The sequence below is a fragment of the Syngnathus leptorhynchus genome, chromosome 6, assembly GCF_054491065.1.
Source record: "Syngnathus leptorhynchus isolate UIUO chromosome 6, UIUO_Slep, whole genome shotgun sequence".
NCBI lineage: Eukaryota > Metazoa > Chordata > Actinopteri > Syngnathiformes > Syngnathidae > Syngnathus > Syngnathus leptorhynchus.
The window spans coordinates 13500585-13522052 of record NC_141200.1 but is presented as its reverse complement, the minus strand read 5'-3'; the positions used below and the strand labels follow the sequence as shown (position 1 = coordinate 13522052).

Genomic DNA, 21468 nt, shown 5'->3' with positions numbered 1-21468 from the left:
AATGAAAAATAGAAAATAACCCAGCTGGAATTGAGTGCATTTTCTTTTTTTTTTTAAATGATTCTTGATCCCTAAATAAGAGGTGCAATTTTCTCCACTCACCAGGTTGTTCCAACTATTCTGGAAAAGTTTAAAGAGAAAAAGCTTCAGGTGGTCCAAGCCCTGCAAGAGGCTATTGATGCCATTTTTCTTACTGTAAGTACACACACACATTCTAAGCACTGAAGTTGAAAAAAAAAAAAAAAAAACATTCATGAAAACCTTATGCAGCGAGTGCAGTCGAAGGCACTGGTTGCTAATTCTGGTACTTATTGACCCTTATTGAAATTTTCTGGAAGTGTCACTTGACATATTCGCAGTTTGACGCAAAATATTAATCACAAATTGTCTTTTAAATGTACGTGAGAGGGTGTACTCCAAGCTTTTGCTGGACTGTATTTTTTGTTGTTTTTTATTGTTTTATGTTCTGGTTTAGACGAAATTAGACAAATTACTTGGGAACTCAACGGCTTTGTTTTTTGATGCTCCTTCCGAAACAAATTAGCGTCAAATTGCGGGGTTCTATTGTACTCATCCGCAGTCACATACACTTAATTAGAATATATGGGACTTTTCCCCATGGGTCATAGGTTTTTTTTTTTTTAATTCAATGTTTTTACCAGGTAAGCCAATTGAGAACATTTTCTCATTTACAATGGCGTCCTGGAGGCAAGGTGCGTGAAGTGTCTTACCCAAGGACACGACATGTGACTGTGACAGAGCTGGGATCATACCGCCAACCCCCCGGTTACTAAACGACCCACTCTACTGCCTGAGCCACAGCCGCACAGATTTATAGATTGCTTGTTAGATGTTTAATTTTAATTTTTTGCATGAAACTTAATGCAATGTAACTCTCTCCTAGACTACTCTACAAAATCTGTCGGAGGACGTCTTGGCTGTGATGGATAATAAAAACCCTTCTATAAAGCAGCAAGCCTCTCTGTTTTTGGCCCGCTCCTTTAGGCACTGCACTCAAGCCACACTGCCCAAGAGTGTACTCAAACTCCTCTGTGCTGCCCTTGTAAAGGTACATCCATGTGCATTATATAAAGAAGGAAATGAAGTCTGAATCACTCCACATCTGTACTGGTCTTTTTCTCTATCAGCAAGTGAATGACTCTGCTCCAGAGGTGCGAGATGCTGCCTTTGAAGCTTTAGGGACAGCCATGAAAGTGGTGGGCGAGAAAGCTGTCAACCCTCACCTTGCTGATTTGGATAAACTTAAACTTGACAAGGTGAAATAAAACGATTAGCCTGACTGGAAAGAAGGCTCCTGAACCTATTGATTTGTGACTTGCGGTTGTCCTGTATTTTTCCACCACAGATAAAAGAGTGCGCTGACAAAGTAGAACTTCGAGGGGGGAAGAAGGATGCAGGAGGGGGAGGAGCTGTTGTCAAGAAGGTAGCTGCGAAAGCATCTCCTGCTGCTGAAGCCCAAACTAAATCCTCTGCCCCGCCCAAGAAGTCCTCAGGTGGTGCCCCCAGCAAGGTAACAGTTTTACTGTTTTTGTAGTTTCGCATTTCCTGGACCATGTAGTATGACTTGAACTGACCGTATTTTTCACACCACAAGGTGCATTTAAAAGCCTTTAATTTTCTCACAACCCGAAAGTGTGCCTTTTAATAATAATACAGAAAATGAGGACTATGATGGATGTGTGTATGAATATCAATGAACACTAATATGAGTACAGCAGAGTGCATGGTTGAATACTAAAGTACAACCAAACACTGTCTTGCTTCCGTGACTTTTTTTTTTTTTTTTTAAATCATAAATCATGGGCGGCTCGGTGGAGCACTGGGTAGCACGTCCGCCTCACAGGAGGGTGCGGGTTCGATTCCACCTCCGGCCCTCCTTGTATGGAGTTTGCGTGTTCTCCCCGTGTCTGCGTGGGTTTTCTCCAGGCACTCCGGTTTCCTCCCACATCCCAAAAACATGCTTGGTAGGCCGATTGAAGACTCTAAATTGTCCCTAGGTATGAGTGCGAGTGCGGATGGTTGTTTGTCTCTGTGTGCCCTGCGATTGGCTGGCAACCAGTTCAGGGTGTCCCCTGCCTACTGCCCGATGGCGGCTGGGATAGGCTCCAGCACGCCCGCGACCCCCGTGGGGACAAAGCGGTTCAGAAAATGGATGGATGGATGGATGGATCCGTAAATCATGGTGTTAGGGTTGATAGATTATTTTGATCGTATGATTATGTTGGAATGTAGGCTATAATGATCAACCAAACTTGTCCTGCTTTCACAACGCAGTAAAATAAAGTGGTTGCATCCTTTGCTTGATTGACCAGCTGCAGAGGAAGCAATCAAAGTTGTTCTGTTTCCCCCAACGTTGTAAAACACCCCCTACTCTGATTTGACCAGAGGCCAGGGGTTCACTAAACCTCCACTCTCACCCCCACCCTGTTTTCTCTCAATAAATACTGTCCTGCAAGAATCCAAAGTCAGACTTTGTTCGAACATAGCTGTATGCACAGTGACGAACGTTTTCTCCACTTGCAAGTACTCAAAGGGCATATTGTCTCCCATGTGAGTGAGCACCACTCTAACACATGGCATCCACGCGCGGTGCGCCCTATGGGTGGATTAAATTCAGGCAAGTACTCGCAATTGAGTCTGTCCCTTTTAACACAATAAATTACTCATGCTACATTGAGATATTATTGAAAAATTGTATTTCAAAAACGATGTAGTTTTGCCAACATTGTAACTTGTGCCCTGGTATGTTATAAATAGATTGTGTAACTTGATTAATTGTTTTATTGAAGGACAACTTTTATTGCAAACGCTAGCGTTAAAGATGCATTGTATGAGAACTACTGTAAATCAATCCAAAGTATAGCCCCTGCTTTGATGTATAAAAAGTGGCTATAAATTGTGATTCTTTTTCTTTGTAACAGTCTGCTGGTCCACCAAAAAAAGGCAAACCAGTCTCTGCTTCCAGCGTGAAACCCAAAAAGACCATGGAAAGTAAAGACTTCACAGAAACTGAACTGTCGGTGAGACCTGTTTTTCGTCCGTTTGACTTTTTTAGTGTTCTTCTGTCTCAAGTAGCTTTGCTGTCCACCAGAAGTGACCGTCTCGTGCACTGTGTTTGAAGTGTAAGGAAATTAGGGCTGTCATTATCAAATATTTTCAGAATAGATTGTTCTATTGATAATTGAATAATTTGATAAAATAACAGCCAAACTATGAAAAAAACTGCGATTTATAGTCTGGAAAATACAGTACTTGATTATTAAAATATGAGGCGATTAATTTACTTTTTTGTCAACTAGTAATCGATTAATTCTGACACTTAAAGGTGAGATTATATCTTATCACATGCAAAGTGTTAAATGTGATGGAGCGATTCTCATGAATCTGAAATTTGAGTCTCCAGTGGTGTTGCAAAATTCTCAGATGGAACGGCATATGAAAAAAGGCCATGTCGTATCACATGACTTTTCACAACAAATATATTTCTGTAGATGAAGCAAGTAATATAATTATGTTGGGAAATCTGCTTCTTCCTTGATAATAGGTCGATGTTTGTGGCATAAGAAGAAGAAAAAACAATGTGCCACATACACAATATGCAGTTGCCAGGTGTGCCGATGTGACTCACCCATGTCTCTATTTAGGCAAAGATCTAATACCAATTTGCTAGACTGGTTCTTGGTTCCCAATAAAAAGAATTTATGTTGATTCTCACCTGGCGGAAAAGGATTGCAAAACAGTGGAAAGAGTCAGGCTGTCGGACAGGTGGTGAATGTTTGAGCCATCTTTCGTTAATGTTCTGTGAACGCCACCGTAAACTACAGGCACCTAACTCTGAGGCCAGATAACTAATAAGGATGGTTTTCATCTCCCAAAACAATTGATGACAATGAATCTGCTGTTTCTCTAAAAACACGGATAAACCATAACTGTAGAAAGACGTCTGTGATGATAGGCTATTAATTTATTGGATTTATAGAAACCAACACAGTGTTTGCGAGGAGAAATCACTAGTTTGAGCTCCTTATAGTTTGCATTGAAGAATTTGCCATGTGCAGTTTTTGAAGGGAGCACATTTTTGTTGTTCAGACAATGTTGCTCTTTGACCCACTTAAGCGACATGTTGACGTTTGCATTTTTCTTTCAGATTGATGTGTGTGAAGAGCGGGCAGCCGAAGTACTTCCTGCATCCTGTCTTGAACAGCTGGATTCAGCTAACTGGAAGGAGAGACTTGCCAGCATGGAGGAATTTCAGAGGGTAGTCTTGTTGATTCAAATCCCACCATTATAAGTATAATCAAGCACATTCATAACATATTTGCACAAGCAAATGACTGAAGGTCTGTATTTTTTTGTTTTTAAAGCTGGAAAAAGAGCTCATAAGACACAATTGCCAAAAGAATGCTAATTGATGGATTTGCATTTCTTTCTAGGCTGTTGAGACGATGGATAAGATGGCCATGCCATGCCAGGCCTTAGTCAAAATGTTGGCCAAGAAACCAGGCTGGAAGGAGACAAATTTCCAGGTAACCTTTGTATTATGTTGAATGCAAATTAAACTAGGCAGCCTGTTCAGGTGATTCAGGATTTATAGTCACTAGTTTTTGTGATTCTCGTTTATCGCAATCTTTTGTGCTGCTCTTTCTTAGGTCATGCAGATGAAGCTACACATTGTGGCCCTTATTGCCCAGAAGGGGCAATTTTCAAAGACATCAGCCTCTGTAGTTTTGGACGGCTTGGTGGATAAGGTTGGTGATGTCAAATGTGGTGGGAATGCCAAGGAAGGAATGACCGCAATTGGGGAGGCCTGCTCCCTGCCATGGACTGCTGAACAGGTTTTTACCTTTACAAAAATATTTTCAAACACAGAATAATAGGGTTGAGCACTATGCTCCCACACCCATGCAAATCAGATTCAAAAAGTTCTAATTGAATCTTGCACCAATCCTCACTGCCTCATATACAGAAAAAGCAAACATTATTTAAAACAAGTTTAATTTTTTAGTTTCTTTGCTAAAATTTGCTGTCGTTCTTCAGATAGCAAACTAGTAGTGCACACTACCCAATCACAATCTATGAAAACACCCACCCCTACCAAAATAGTGATTTTATGAAGATAATACTGTAGTAACATTGGTTATTTTTTTTCTTTTTGTGTTCAGGTTGTGTCTTTGGCATTTGCACAAAAGAACCCGAAAAACCAGGCAGAGAGTCTAAACTGGCTGGCTAATGCCATGAAGGAGTTTGGCTTTGCTGGGTAATTAACAGTCGTTATATTTGTTTTGTTTAGCCAAAGGTGCAAAGTAAACTGACATTTGACTTTTTCTTCTCAGTATCAATGTAAAAGGTTTCATCAACAATGTAAAGACAGCGCTTGGTGCCACTAACCCTGCTGTCAGGACAGCAGCAATTGCCCTGCTGAGTGTTATGTATCTCTACATGGGAGCTCCACTCCGCATGTTCTTTGAGAATGAAAAACCAGCTCTCCTCTCACAAATAGATGCAGCATTTGAGAAGGTAATGGCTTTTTCTAATGCTCACAATAACAAAAGAACTGTACAAGCTACCTAATTTTTCTTTTGTAATAATGCATCATAGATGCAAGGTCAATCACACCCAGCTCCAACAAGGTTTTGCAAGAAGGCTGGCAATGAAGATGAGTGTGACAATGCAGACGAGCAAGAAGAGGAAGGAGGACAGGACATCATGGACCTACTGCCCAGAACAGAGATTAGGTGATTTACTGAAAATTCAACTTTGTCATTTAGAAGTACGGCGTTCCCTTGCTATGTTGTGGTTCACCTTTTGTGGCCTCGCTCTTTTGTGAAATGTATTTATATATTTTTCTTTGTGCGTATAAATCGCGAATGGTGATATGTATAGAGCACATTGTCGAAGAGCACAGGAGAAGGAGCACGATGGCGCTTTGTGTGCGCCGGGGAGTATCAAACGTTTTTTAAACATTTGTTAATTGGGTTCACTACAACATGCCGCGCACACAATGGGCGGATGGTGACAAGTGCCCATTATGGCCTTGGGTGTGCTGGGCTTTACCTGGTAGGGCGGATCAGTAAATTTTGCCGGACTGTAAAGTCATTCGCTATTGACTGGATCACCCGTCCGACATAGTCACACAATAGTAGTTTGAAAAATAGATACATTAATCCCAATATCACATCAAGATAAAAAGTTAGGGAAGTCAGAAAAATGAGCCTCCACTCACTGTTTTCTATAGCTGTTTGAAATGTCCTACTTTAGGAGTGGTCATTGAACACACCTCGTGTAAACAGCCGAACGTGAGTTCATTTTTTTTTCTCTATGCAGCTATCAATGTTGAATGCAATAACTTTTTAAACTTTCTTTATAAAAGTGAATTCAAGGGAGTAACCCCCGAAATGAGAAATAAGGCTGCTTTGAAATCCTGAAAAAATATCACAGAAGAAGAGTGGGCGGAGGGAAGATGAATGATGGCTCAAACCTTGATGCAATCACTGCAAGCTAATGATTAAGCCCTATTTGGATGGATGAATGGATGTTTTAATACATTTCAAATCTAATGTTACCTAAACATTCGATTAAAAATAGTGTATCTGGTCCAGACATAAATACCTGGAAATAAAAAGCTGAACATCTCTTAGCTCTTATTTTTTTGATGGGGGGGGAAAAAACATGTCAGTCGATAACCTAGCCAATACGTTTGAAATAGGGATGTGTGAAAATGAAAAACTAAATTCAACCCTTTGTTCCACCTTTTAGTGACAAAATTACTTCTGATCTGGTCTCTAAAATCGGAGATAAGAACTGGAAGATTAGAAAGGAGGGACTTGATGAGGTTGCAGCCATCATCTCAGAAGCAAAATTCATAACTGCCAACATCGGGGAGCTCCCTTTGACCTTAAAAGGACGACTCAGTGATTCCAACAAGATCTTGGTAGGTGGAACAAGAATATATGAATACATTTGAATTATGGAGCAAAATCCACCAGTTTTTATCCATTTGATGATGAACACGTGGGTAGCTACAAAGTCCAATGAAATTGAGATGCTGTGTAAAAGGTAAATAAAACCATGCTATTAGTCACTTTATACTCGAGAAGCACTCCCACCACGAAATTCCCAGCGGGACTTTGTCTAACTCCTTCTCCAAGTCCAAAAAACATGGGAGAAATCACCATGCACCCTTGAGGACCCTGCTCAGTCCATATAGCTGGTCCACTGTTGCGCACTGTTGCTCGAAAACTACACTGCTACTCTTGATACACGTTACCCTTCGGGTTGTGCCCAGCTATTTCAGGGCAAAACCTGCACCAATACTTGTAATCATCATTTGGCTCTTTTGAGCCATGCAATGTCTGGTCCCTCACCTAGGACCTGTGTGCCAAGGGTAACCTTGCCAGGGGCATAAAGCCCCCAAGACCACTTGACATTAAGGATCACTGGGACACATAAACCCCTAACATGACAAGTCAGGGAGGAGTGTGTTGCAGTCATCCATTTCAAAATTTGTATTTGCCCAAAATAAAAAGTTTCGCAATTTGAACATTAGATACAGCAACTTGTCTTGTATTCAATTGATTATTGGTTGAATGTATTGTCCAATTGTGTTTTGTTTTAAATTTTTACACAGTGGTCTTTCAGCCATGTAATTAAAACATTTGAAATGACTCTACGCATGTCCAGGTCCAACAGAGCTTGACTATCCTGCTGCAGCTTGCCACAGCCATGGGGCTTGGACTCAAACAGCATGTTAAAACACTAGGATTCCCCATCATCTCTGTGCTTGGAGACAGTAAAGTACATAAGCACAACATATTGTGTATTGACTGGCCGTATATGTGCTCTTAATGAGCAATGTTTATCTCTATAGTCCAATGTCAGGGCAGCTGCAATGGCCACTCTGCAGGCCTGGGTGGAGCAGACTGGGATGAAAGAATGGCTGGAAGGAGAAGATCTAGCAGAGGAATTAAAGAAGGAAAACCCCTTTCTACGTCAAGAGGTACATAGAACGTGACAGATTGCAGAGTAATGTATATATGGAGAATAGGGGGAGAGAAAAAAATTGGCTCAGTCCAAAAATGCTACCCTCTGAAATAATTTGAATAATACCTGATTAAGAAATAGAGCCATATGGTTCTTAAAGTCATTAATAATCTTGTTAATGATCAAAACATTTCCTTCCTCTCAAAGTTGTTAGGGTGGTTAGCCGAGAAGTTAACCACCCTGAGATCCGTGCCAGGGGATCTGATGGGTTGCGTCCCACACCTATATGCGTGCCTTGAAGACAGAAATGGTGACGTGAGAAAAAAAGCTCAGGATGCCCTCCCCACGTTCATGATGCACCTTGGCTATGACAAGATGAACAAGGCTACGGGCAAGCTCAAGGTAGCCAAAAATGTTTAAACTGATTCTCGACAGTATTACTTTACAGTGATTCCGATGATACTCAGTGTTGTCTCTTATTAGACAACTTCTAAAGACCAGATCGTAGTCATGTTAGAAAAGGCCAGAGCTGTGATGCCAGCTAAACCTGCTGCTCCTGTCAAAACCGGAGGAGACAAAGGCTCATCTGAGACAAGCAGAGCAGGTTTGTATCATTCAGTAACTGCATGTTAACTAGGGCTAAAATCATATAAATTCAAATTTGGTGTCATGATCATAGTCAGGGTTTACAGTAGTACATAATAAAAATGTCATGGTTCTCAAATGAGCAACAAAGGTTTGTTTTGGTGCTGCTATTATCTGAACTAAATAAGGTGTTAACAAATATGATAATACTTAAGGTTCAAAGTTTTATTGCATTCTTTAAGTTGTAAGATGAAGTTGAATGACATTGCTTGATAGACTGGTATTTTGTGGATAACTTTGTTATAAGGCTCAAGTGTAAAGACAGTCTGTTACATTTTAGTTTGTAGAGACTTTTGTGGTGTGTATATCGGAAGAAAATTCATTTTCTTTCAGGATCACACTTATGACCAGATTGACACTTATGTAATAAAAGTAAAATTGCACATTTATGTAATATAAGTAAAATTGCACAGTTTGCTGCTGTTTGTGTCGTTTACACGTTTTCATATTTTTGTGCAGCCCCCAGGCCTCAGACAGCGAGTGAGGATATTGGTGGTGATAAACCAGAAGCCAAAAAGATCAAAGGCGGAGTAGCTGCCAAAAAGGTACTGTATTTCTAGCAGTCATTCATCATACTGCAAATTGTGTGGATTTCAGATGATTACAATTTATTTGTAATAGCTGTGGAATAGTTTTATAATAGTTCTTTTGAAATTGGCCCATAAAGTAAAATGTCCACTTTTGAGTCCAGCCATACCGTTTAGAATCTGTCAGTCTGCGTTGGGCCGAGATATTCACTAACAAAATGTTTCTTGTGTTACCGCATACACCGTATGAATAGATAAATACAAACTGGGAAAATTCTATTTCAGGTCCACCAGAAATCTTGCTAAGCCTGGTGGTAGAGTAGGGAAAAAAAGAGCAACATTTGCATTGAAATGAAGAATAATCAAGAATATTGGATACATGAAAATTAAATTAAATAGATCGAGGTGCTTTTTTTTTTTTTTTTTTTAAATACCGTTCAACATATAACGCATTCAGCACATACACTTGATGTAGTGGCAGAATAAAATTATCCTTCCTCAACAATTTATTTAAATTTTTAAAATTCCGTCAAGATTATTACAGCAGGATTGCACGTGGAGGTCTTTTATTGTACTGTATATATATTATTGGTTAAAAAAATTGGTTCGATTGCAATCGGGCGTCACAATGGTTTAAAACACACCAGCTAACGGCAAATTCCAAAGCTTTAGCAGAATGGCTTTAATCTAAAAAAAAATCAGGAAATAGAAAAAAAAAATGCAGAAATTATTTGGTGAATGGACTGCACTCATATAACGCTTTATCTACACCACATGGTGCCCAAAGTCCTTTACAATCCCTCACATTCACCCATCACACACGCATTCTTACACTAATGGGAAGGCTGGTGCCATGCAAGGCGCTGCCAGGTCCACTCTGGGAGCAATTTGGGGTTTCAGTGTCTTGCTCGAGGACACTTCGACATGGTCACGGGGTTTGAGGATCGATCTCACAAACTTAGAATTGAGAGGCAAACACTCTACCACTGATTCACGCCTCCCCTATTTGGAGATTTTTTTTAATTCAATTAAAAAAAATTTAATTCAATTTTTGACCAGGTAAGCCAAATGAGAATGTTTTCTCATTTACAATGGCGACATTTGGTGAAAAGCTCATTGTTAACCTGCCAGCTTGTCTCCAACTATGGCTCTGTCATTACTGATCTATGAACTGTACTCCCCCCCCCCCCAATATTGTAATTTCCAATTTTACACAAGTTTGATTTGAACAAAACAAAAAATAATGGCAATAAAAAGTTAGATACAGTTCTCTGGTAAGTAGCTCTATTTTGATTTATTTTTTGGAATCGCTACGTTCACCAAGCATCTCACTGGTGAGCTATTTTTAGAACTGGCCCCGCGAGCTTCTTGTGTGGTCCTTGAGAGCAACCTGTCCACAGACACCCTGTCTTAGGCATTTGATAGTGTTGCATGTCTGTGTATATCATTTATCACCCCTCAGTTAGTTGTTGAGTGATTTGTGAACATTATTTGGTTTTTCTGTTCGCTCAGCAACCCTCTCCCCCCGAGGAACCTGACCCTACCCCTCCCTCAAAGGACAAGGACAGTAATGCTAATAAAAAGTCTCTCAACAAGGGAAAGACTGCTGCTGGCAGTCAACAGGTAGATGTAGAAAAGATGTGCTGCTGCTGCTGAGACAGATTTTGCACAACTATACCACTAACCAAATGTTTCTGTGAGGTCTTGTTGTCAACGAGCAGGAGTCCAGCAAACAAAATTGTTGTGATAGACAAATGAATGTGTAGCTACTAAGCTTTGACATTCGTTGTGACCCCTTGGTCTTTGTTTACACTGTTCAGTCCTTAGACCGGAGTCACAAATGGTGGTGTTACTATTTAAATGTTTAATTGCGCAAATACAGTCCTCTCTTAGGTGAAAGCTTACTAACCCATTCACAAGTCAGTTTTGATTCAATGAATAATCATCCTTCTGAAAAATGATTCAAATTGCAGAACTTGCATGTGCATAGAAATGAAACGCAAATAAGTGCTCGATTTTCCTTCACAGCAGCTGCATGAATTAAGTCATTGCATGTTTAGGAACTAATCATTATGGTTTCCATTTGTTCTGTCTGTCATTTGTGTATTTGTTTCTTTTGAGTGTGGTGTGTTTGTTTTGTTATGGGGTAAATATATTTGTGTTAAATGGCTGTTATTGTCTGACGTTTTGGCCTTGCCTCACTTTTAGAGTGCACCTACCAAGAAGCCTGTGGCCAAAGGCATAAAAGATGATGAGGACAGGTCTGGGCCTCTCTTCATCCTTGTCCCCAATGCTAAGGAGCAGAGGATCAAAGAGGAGAAGCAACTAAAGGTACCTGATATATTGTGGTGATTTATAAATGAGAGACGAAAACATCTCGCCATTAGTCTTTGATTGTTGTGGATGGTTCAACGCACTCCTGCAGCAATGTAATTTTCTTATTTGCTTCACCAAATGTTGTGAAATCTAATGGTCCTTGGCATAATGTGACCAGTATCATTGAAAAAAGAGAACCACAAATTTCTGGAAGGTTTTAATAAGTAAAATGTAACTCTAGCCTTTAGCTTTAAACTTGACATTTTTTGTCCTAATAGATTTTGAAATGGAATTTCATGACTCCTCGAGATGAATATTTGGAACAGCTTAAAACTCAGATGTCCACCTGCTTTGCCAAGTGGCTCCAGGATGAACTCTTCCATCTTGACTTCCAGAGACAAGTAAAGGCCATCAGTGTCATGAGTGAGGTGAGATCGCATGCGTTCATGTTACCGTTTTCTACGGGAATTTCAGGCATACATACAGAATATTTCCAGTTTTTTTATCGATAGACCACACAAGTATCTGAAAAGTCACTGCACTTTTGTTTTTTGACAGAGGTTGGAGAGTGAGAGTGATGCCACCATAAGCTGTCTGGACTTAATTCTGAAGTGGTTCACGCTGCGCTTTTTTGACACAAATACTACAGTCCTCATGAAGGTGCTGGAGTATTTGAAGATGCTTTTTGCCATGCTCAGCAGAGAAGACTATCATCTCACTGAGTATGAGGCAAACTCCTTTGTCCCCTACCTTCTACTCAAGGTCAGCACACACGCTGGCTGCACTTGACTCGACAAGCCTTTTCTCCGTCAATGATAGTTTAAGTCTTGGCTCCTCTTTCTTTTTCTCAGGTTGGAGAGTCGAAGGATGTAGTTCGCAAAGATGTCCGTGCAATACTGGCCATGCTATGTAAGGTTTACCCTGCCTCAAAGATCTTTCCTTTCCTCATGGAGGGTACCAAGTCCAAAAACTCCAAACAAAGAGCTGGTGAGTCACAATGATAAACAAGCTAACTGTCATTGCAGTGTTGACATTTTATGGCTCGCTGTGAGTGTAAGCCTACTTACAATGTGTCTTTGGATTTATCTATCTAGAATGTCTAGAGGAATTGGGATGTTTGATAGAAGGCTATGGAATGAATGTATGCCAACCTACTCCAGCCAAGTGTCTGAAAGAGATCGCAGTTCATATCGGTGATAGAGACACTTCTGTTCGAAATGCTGCTCTAAACACGGTAGTGGCAGTCTACAACGTCTGTGGAGACCAAGTCTATAAACTAATTGGAACTGTAAGTTTGAGGATTGCAATCTCTGTAGTCTAAGTTTATTTCAAACTCAACTCCACAATTAACCACCGACTTCCATCACTTCCAGTTGTCGGAGAAAGACATGAGCATGTTGGAAGAGAGGATCAAACGTTCATCAGCGAAGAGGACAGCTGCTGCTCCAGCCAAGCAGAGCGTAAATGAGCGGTCTCCAAAAGATCACGCAGCTAACCCCAATGGCACTTTAATTCGCAAGTCTGCACAGGAAGACCCCAACAAACTCAAGTAGGTAACGAAATTGAACATTTGCACCAGTAATAAAAGGTAAATGGAAATGTTTGCAAAGACACACATTCATGATCATATATCCCGGGCATCAGGCGGAATCCTACCACCTTCCAAAATCATCAGGAGACCCCAAAAATAGCATGTTAGTTGGACCATTAAAGCCGTCTGAGCAGTGTTTGCGAAGGCAGTGAATGATGCGTTCCCGTCCGGGTTTGTTCAGGGCCATAAATGTTAACCCGTCACCAGATGCTCGCCTATTGGCAAACATTTGTGACCTTTATTGAACCTTGGCAAACTCTGACGTGAATGCACATTTTGCAACTTTAGCAGACAGTTGAGGTTGTTCGCCCCCTGAGTGGGATAGGGGCTTCACATTGCATCAAGAGTAATAAAAGAAAAATAATATTCAAAAAATTTGATTTTCCCACTAAAACAATAGGATTTGGAACCAGCATGAATAGATGAGTATGTGTAATTGGAAATGTGCACTAATTAAGCTGTTGAGACATTTTTTCAAAATGCTTGCCCACAAATGATTAATTGTAAAATGGCAGTCAGAGCATTTTAGGATCTTCAGGTTATATTCCTGAAAAGCATTTTCATTGAAAGCAAGCCACTGTAACATACTCTGCATATGGACAATAAATGGTGCGCTTTTAGAAAAATAAGGTGTAAATGTTTTATTTTGAATATATTACGATGCTTACATCAGGGTAAGCATGTCCATTCAGAGGAGAGCGCCTCTCTGGGACCAGAGTTTTGCACCCCAGTTTTACATAAATACATTTGACAGCAAACATTAAATGCAAATGTACTTAAGTTAAAACAGAACAGGCATCAGGCGGAATCCTTCCAGTTGCATTTCACCAAGAGATCTCGTTACCACTAGTAGAGGTACTAGTACCACACTTTGACAATCACTGCACTAATCCATCTCATCTCAGAATACTTATAATGTAGTTTAAATGTCTCTTTTATTATTTCACCCTTCCTCCTCCACTCATTCCTGCATGATGTTGGGTTGCTCTTAACAGATGTAGAATAAATATTCTACTGATACTGCTTTATGCGGACAAATTAATTTGAAGCTTAAAACTAGAGTAAAAATCAGGGCCTAAGCTTGACCCATTACTTATCACTTAATTTTGTCTGTCTTACCAAGACAATTTCAAATGGCCCTCTTGCTCAATGAAACACCCAGACAGGTGTTTTTGGTGAAGAGATTGAGAGATTTGACTCAAAGCCTTAAATTCAAACGTGTCTTTAGAAATGAGCGAGATTGAAAGTTGTGATCTACTGTCTGATTAGACAAATGTTCTTTTGAAATGTTAGGTCAACTTTGTAAACTCCTTTAAGTAGTCTTCCCAGGAGGGTAAAATGAATGAATGAAAGGAAAGGATAAAAATGACATATGTTCCTCGTGACATTCTTGTTGAAGTTATGGTCCACTACAATATATGGCATTTAGTTGATAAGATGATACAGTGAAAAAAAGCATTGTGTGTCTTTTGGTTGGAAGGTGGACCTGCTGCTTGCATGTCTCTTAACTCCTTATCTGTTTTTCCTGTGATTTCCTCTTTTCTGTATTCTTCTTGCCTTCCTTTCCGGAGCAGAATTATGTATCGCACTTATAGGATGTGAGTACTTCTTCCTCCTCCTCCTCCACCTCTTGTGTGTGTCCTTTGATAAGAATGTAAAATATAATTTTATCATCTTAATGCAACTGGACACCATCTTTTGGATCTGCCTCATTCAATATGATGATGTCGTGCCAGCAATTATCCAATGTCACTTTAGAGTTCCTTTTTGTTGCGCTGTAACAAAAGGTTAACATTTTGTTTCAAATCAAACTTCATTTTGGCAATTGGTGCTTAAACATGTAACGTTAGTTTTTGTTGAACTTGTGGCAAGTCGAAGATAAAATATATGTGATGCTTCTTATGACGAGGTTGATACCTAAATTCTGTGCAACTGGAGAGGCTTACCTGTTTTTAGGATGACAAAACCTGCTGAGCATATAGGAAGGTTTTTGTCAAAGTACAGTACTTTTGGGTGTTTGCTACTTGAGGATTATTAATGGGTGAAGTTGACAAGGAATTCGGTACCTGGGCTCATTTTTAAACATAACGTACTAGGGTTGGGAAGATTCACCGATATGCATCGGAAAATCGATACGACCTGTAAGATGCAGTTGTATCGCACTGGATCGAATTGTTTTAAAAATCTAATCGTAATGTATCGCACCGTATCGCAGGAGATGGGAGAACATTGGCAATTCCATGAATGGCGAATGCATCGAATCGTTGGGAGTGTATCGAGATGTGTATCGTATCGCTTTGATGGTGAAGATTCCCATCCTTAATACGTACCATTCTATACGTGAAAGAAATTTTGCAGATTTTTTTTTTTTCCCCCCTCTTCTGGAATTTAAAATTACATTTAAAACTAAACTTCTCCTGCCAAAGAAGCTTTGACAGTTTCTTTGTTGATAATGCTTTAATTGCTCTTTATTTCCACACGCAGTTTGCTCCTCCTTAAAGTCCTATTCACAGCAAACTGGCCCACAAAGTTTGACAACCGAGTGCCATTTGGTCCTGTTTTCTCCTCAATCACACACATAGCAAAGTACAAACGCAGGCTTTGCAGCAAAGTAGAACAATGGCAGTTCGGAAGAGACTTTTGCTCAATTCAAATCACAACTCAAAACACATCTGTTCAAAACTGCCAACTCAACCTGTCATTTTGCTCTGCCCCTTTTTTGTTTTTTCAATATATTTTTCTCATTCCAATTTTTATTCTTTTATAAACACAATCTAACATTGTACGGATCTATTTTTATTCTAATATAGATGCTGTGTTTTTGCGCTAGTCTTACCTGCTGGCACTACCCAAAAGCGACCCAATCCTTTTGTGAATCCCGAGTGTTTTTGAAGGCAGCAAATGTTGCATTCACGTTCAATGTTGGGAATGTTCGCCAGACATTAGCCTGCACTTCTTGTCACAGGACAGGAAAAAGCACTTGTAAACTATTGCCCAAGGCCTAAATATTTTGCTAGTATTTGCGACCTCTACCGGACCCTGATGATCTCTGACATTGCAGTCGTTCTGACCTCAGTGAGTTTTACTCAAGTCGGGCACCAAAAGCGCACACCAAAAATGTTTTCAGTACTTTTGAGTACCAGCACACCGTTTAAGTGCACACATGTTTACAAGTCATAGTGGTGGGAAAACATTATACTTTTATGACAATAGCATGGCACGTGACCAGTGGTGTGGATTATTTATAGCCACTGTATGGAAAGCATTCAGTAACAATTTACACGTCACATTTGAGATCATTAAGTAAGCTGGTGAACTGCATAGCAGGACTGGTCCGTTTCACCTGAACAATAGTAACACTTCACATCTTACAGCTCTGTCACTGGCTTCAAGTTGTGTTGTAAAGGCAACCTTAGCAAAATGTCTGGAAGCACTTGCCTTGACTTAGATAAATCTCAGATTTTTCAATGTATTAATAGACACTCATCTTTGGCAGTGTTCATCACAATTGATTCTGATTGCCTTCCACGGGGGTCCTTTTAAATCGATAGATCAAAAGTCCTGAGCAATAAACTCGAATTAATGAATAAAATCAAATGATCGTCTTGCCTTATTGATTACAACCACCATTGACATGATACACTGTTCTCTTCCCCAGTCAAGCCCGTCAAAATGCCCAGCACAGTGAGTCCTCCCACACGCCCTTCCCCAAAGTGTTCCAACTAGACTTGGACATGATTGAGCAGGACCAGATCAGGGTAAATGAGCTGCCAGACCTTGTCCAGCACAAGCTAGATGAGCTGCTGGAACCCATTGTGATACCCAAGCCCAAGTATGTCTAATTAGTTTGCACAAGACGTATCTAGAACAGATCTTGGACATGGAACTTGATGTTCATTTGAATGCTGTTGTGTTTTGTCTCACAAGGATGCGTAGCATTTCACCACACTTGGATGACCTTCACAACAGCACTGCATCCACTATAAACTTTGTGATCTCTCAGGTGGCCAGTGGAGACATTAACACCAGCATACAGGCACTTGCACAGGTAAGGATCGCTGCTTAGCACTTTACGGTCTTAGTTATTTTGACAGCTATAGGCTGCTGATTTCTTTTTTTTTTTTACATTAGACTCCAGTCCCCTGTGTGGAGCTGTTATGTGTTTTATTGTAATGGATTAGCCAAACAATACAGAGGATGCCCAGGACCAGAACGCAATTGGTTCCCAACTTTCCATAGTCAAAAATATTAGCAAACATTTTAGCATTGTAATGTAGCAAATATTTTAGCATTGTAATGAAAACTTATTAAAACGGATTGTTGCATGTGATAAATGATAAAAATCTGTATTAGTCTTCGACTTTGTGCAAATAGCAGGCTTTTGCCCACAGTCAAAGGTTTTTATGCACGCCTTATTCCAAGTAACTTTAACCATTTGTATGTTTAATTACAAGTGTGCTCTTATACAGTGGGGAAGACAAACTTGCAGCTTCCTGACCAATTGACCTCACATGCTTGGAATAAAATGAAAAAGAATAAACTTTTGTTTCCTTGTGTTAATTACAGCAATATTAAAAATATTGCCACAGCAAGCGTTGTCAGTTTGAGTGTAAAATGAAGGACAAACAACCAAATACCTAATATTTAAATATTAATATTAATACAAGCTAATAAATAAAAAATCTGTTGCAATCCGTACTTTTGACTTTGGCAAAAAGCCCAATCATTGGCATTTGCAGTCGTTCCCCATAACCGGTCTCTTCCCAAGGACGTGGCAAATTGTTACATTAACGCACGCGGTATCGATATGGGTTTCTCCTTACAGATTGATGAAGTATTGTGGCAGGAGAACAAGGCAGAGGTGATGTCTGGACACATTGACCAATTCCTCATTGCCACCATCATGCAGCTTCGGCTCATCTATAATACCCACATGGCAGATGACAGATTGGACAAGAAGGTTATTTTTAAACTATATAGCTGCATCCTTGGCAACATGCTGTCTGTAAGTATCTTCCACATATACTGTATTTTTCGGACTATAAGTCTCGTTTTTTTTTTCCATAGTTTGGGTGGGGGGGGTGACTTATACTCAGGAGCCACTTATATGTGAAATTATACACAAATTTTTACTTGATCATTAACACATTACTTACTACTTACTAGTATAGTTGATCACTTAACATGTTATTTTCACTTTAAACCGCATGAGGGCGCACTATGGCTGTGGAATAATTGGAGCCTCACTGACAATGAGTTCCATTCACTGACTTCCGGAGTCAGGAGATTTAATGATTTGGAGTGACACAGATGGTTCGATAAACTTGTTATTTTTGTTATAGTTATTTGATATATAGTTTATTTAGAGTAGCAACGTTTATGTTGTTAGACTTCAGTAGTTTCCGTGAAGGCAGCGGGGGGGGACTGACGAGAAGAGCGATCCAGGACGCTTGCGTGTGTTGGCGCATATGTTGAGCTCTTGATTTGTGAAATAAAGAGCGTGTTACCAAACCCACGTCTTGCCTGGTACATTGGTAAAGATACAAGATAGTTATATACTAGATCTGTGGAATAATTGAGGCCGCAACTGACGATGAAGCTGACATCAGAGGCGCACGTAGGTCAAGAATCGACAGCTGTTTTGTTTTTTTTGACACAGAGGATGACTATTCCGGTGGATTTAATGATTTAAAGTGACACGGATGGTGCGTTAAAATTCTTGTTTATATTACATTTATTTGGTATATCTAGTCTGACGTCAGCAGCCCACGTAGTTCCGGCGTCAACAGCTCTGTATTTTTCGTTCTTTTTTTTTTTTTTGGACACAGAGGATAAATATTCCGATGGATTTAATGATTTAGTGTCACGGATGGTTTGTTAAATTTGTACTTTATATTACATTTATTTGATATATCTAGTCAAGTCAAGTCTTTATATTACATTTATTTGATATATCTAGTCTGACGTCAGCGGCGCACGTAGTCTTTCCGGCGTCAACAGCTGTGCGTGCGTGTGTGTGTGTCTGTGTGTGTGTGTGCGCGTGTGTTTTTATTAATTTTTTTAAGTGACAAAAGACAAATTTCTGACAGATTTAAAGATTTGGAGTGACACGGATGGTTCGATAAAATTGTTTATATTACTGTTGTTTCATACATAGTTTATATATCGTTATATAGGCCTGTGGAAAAATGTAAACTGCAACGCACCGCTGACGTCGGACGAATTTGATCGGTGACTTTAATGATTTGGAGTGACACAGATGGTTTGAACGTGTTATTTATGTTATAGTTATTTGAATATCTGTTCATGTTACATCAGGCCTGTTCTCAGGTTCTCGTTTGTGTTTATGTCACGTTAGCATACCGTATCGTTAGCCTGTTGTAACTGGTTCATGAATATTTTTGGTGTTGGATTTTGTCAAATAGATTTCCCCCAAAATGCGACTTAAACTCCGGAGCGACTTGTTTTTTTTTTTTTCCTCTATATTGTGCATTTTATGGCTGATGCGACTTGTATTCCGGAGCGACTTTTAGTCCGAAAAATACGGTAGATTTGATTGGGAAACCCTGAGGTTGATACACTGGATGCATTAATGGTCGCCATATTCTTTTCCTCAGTTATTCTCGTTGGAGTCTTTGGCGAGAGAGGCATCCATGGGTGTGTTAAAGGACCTGATGCACGGCCTGATAACGTTGTTGCTAGACAACAGAGTCCAGGTCTCTGAGGAGGGGCAGCAGGTCATCAGATCGGTAAACCTGCTCGTAATCAAAGTGCTGGAGAAGTCTGACCAGACCAACATGATTAGGTACATAAATGACTCCTAGATGTTAACAGACTCAACTTTAACCTCAAGTTTTATCTGAATATTAATTGAGAAGTCATGGAGAGTTTATATTTTTTCCAATACCAAGGAGAACAAAACAAAAGCATTCCATCAATTTTCCGAACTGGATAACTGCTTTATCTTCTTGTAAAATAGCTTAGATGGACTCATTGGACCAAAACAAAACATGGGCTTTAGAACTTTGGTCCACAAACCACAACCCTAATGTTTAGTTTTTTTTCTTTAAATGGCATTTTGTCAACCTGTTGACTCTCGACAGTGCCCTCCTGGTGATGCTTCAAGACACTTTGGTTTCAACAGCTGGGTCACCTACGTTTTCTGACCTGGTTTTAAAGGCAAGTCCCTTAGCTAAGCAGCAAAACCGGAAGTGTATACGAACTGAAACAGAAATTAAGTCTAATGTGACAACATGTTTACTCAGTGTCTGTGGAGGCTGACCCGCAATCTTCCGGAGACCATCAACAGCATCAACCTCGATCGGATTTTATTCGATGTCCACAACATCATGAAGGTTTTCCCCAAAGAGAAACTGAAGCAGCTCAAGACTGATGTTCCACACAGAACCCTGAAGACTCTACTACACACACTTTGCAAGCTTACTGGGGCTAAGGTAACAAGCGTTCACGTACTGTAGCTGGCAGTATTTTTTTTTCTTTCTTCTAGACTCCTTTGCCATTGAACAAAATCTGATTTCAGTAGCGTGCGGTAAATACAAATGCCTGTAAACGTGAACTGTGATAGGAGAGGCACACTGCATTGTAAATGCCACTGTAAGCACACAAAAGGTGTTCATGCTGGTTTGCAGACATTCAAAAACGGTTGTTTGAAATTTTTTTTTGCCTTTGCTTGATTGTTGATCGTAATTGTTTCATTATTTTCTTTTTTGTTATAATCCTAGCAGGGTTTTGTTTTTGTCAATGTAGTTACTCAACTTTTTCTTAATTGACAGATCCTGGATCACCTTTCGATGATTGAGAATCGAAATGAGTCTGAATTAGAGACCTATTTGAGGCGTGTTGTCAAACAACCGGGTATGCTGTTTGGTAGCAAGAGTGATCGAGGCAATGAGAAGGGTAGTCTGATCACGGTGAGTAACACACTTATTGCAAATAATTGTATCTAATCTGTAGCTGTGGCCGATATGGGCTACCAAATATCTTGTCTTTTAAAAACACGATAATGATGATTTGACAATAGAATACAAAAACTACTGCCATCCTGCACTTGTTTCACTAAATAATTTTCCTGTTTGTGATCAGCAGCTTTCGTTTTTATTTTACATTACTTCATGCATACAATAATATTCTATGCAATATGTAACTAAAGAGCCAGGTTTTTTTAATTGATGTTTGTAAATATTTTTGAAAAAATTTCTTTTCTTTTTTCTCCTTAATGAGATCTTTCACAAACGTTTGTTTAGTATGCATTATTTCAACTAATACAGCAGTTATGTCTTGATATGAGGTTATTTGTGCTACTTATGTAAACCTTCAAAGTGTATCATTTCTGGACTATAAGACGCACCTGATTATAAGCTGCACCAG

General features: G+C 39.7%; 1 protein-coding gene across 3 annotated transcripts in view; it reads left to right on the top strand.

The window, feature by feature from the left end:
• The window catches only part of ckap5 (cytoskeleton associated protein 5), a 33969-nt gene that overhangs the window by 7862 nt on the left and 4639 nt on the right, over window positions 1-21468 (top strand). For 2 of the 3 annotated variants that reach the window (XM_085913971.1, XM_085913972.1), the window contains exons 10-40: window positions 106-195; window positions 905-1069; window positions 1149-1277; window positions 1367-1531; window positions 2943-3041; window positions 4169-4279; window positions 4455-4547; window positions 4671-4856; window positions 5184-5278; window positions 5355-5538; window positions 5620-5756; window positions 6778-6952; window positions 7702-7815; window positions 7889-8017; window positions 8209-8403; window positions 8485-8605; window positions 9106-9191; window positions 10686-10796; window positions 11382-11504; window positions 11768-11917; window positions 12048-12251; window positions 12341-12476; window positions 12584-12777; window positions 12863-13038; window positions 16739-16912; window positions 17008-17128; window positions 17906-18085; window positions 19698-19885; window positions 20184-20259; window positions 20346-20534; window positions 20874-21011. In XM_085913971.1, the coding sequence (XP_085770097.1) occupies window positions 106-195; window positions 905-1069; window positions 1149-1277; window positions 1367-1531; window positions 2943-3041; window positions 4169-4279; window positions 4455-4547; window positions 4671-4856; window positions 5184-5278; window positions 5355-5538; window positions 5620-5756; window positions 6778-6952; window positions 7702-7815; window positions 7889-8017; window positions 8209-8403; window positions 8485-8605; window positions 9106-9191; window positions 10686-10796; window positions 11382-11504; window positions 11768-11917; window positions 12048-12251; window positions 12341-12476; window positions 12584-12777; window positions 12863-13038; window positions 16739-16912; window positions 17008-17128; window positions 17906-18085; window positions 19698-19885; window positions 20184-20259; window positions 20346-20534; window positions 20874-21011 (4434 nt within the window). The remainder of the gene's footprint in view (window positions 1-105; window positions 196-904; window positions 1070-1148; window positions 1278-1366; window positions 1532-2942; window positions 3042-4168; window positions 4280-4454; window positions 4548-4670; window positions 4857-5183; window positions 5279-5354; window positions 5539-5619; window positions 5757-6777; window positions 6953-7701; window positions 7816-7888; window positions 8018-8208; window positions 8404-8484; window positions 8606-9105; window positions 9192-10685; window positions 10797-11381; window positions 11505-11767; window positions 11918-12047; window positions 12252-12340; window positions 12477-12583; window positions 12778-12862; window positions 13039-16738; window positions 16913-17007; window positions 17129-17905; window positions 18086-19697; window positions 19886-20183; window positions 20260-20345; window positions 20535-20873; window positions 21012-21468) is intronic. The other variant, XM_085913973.1, reaches the window with a different exon arrangement.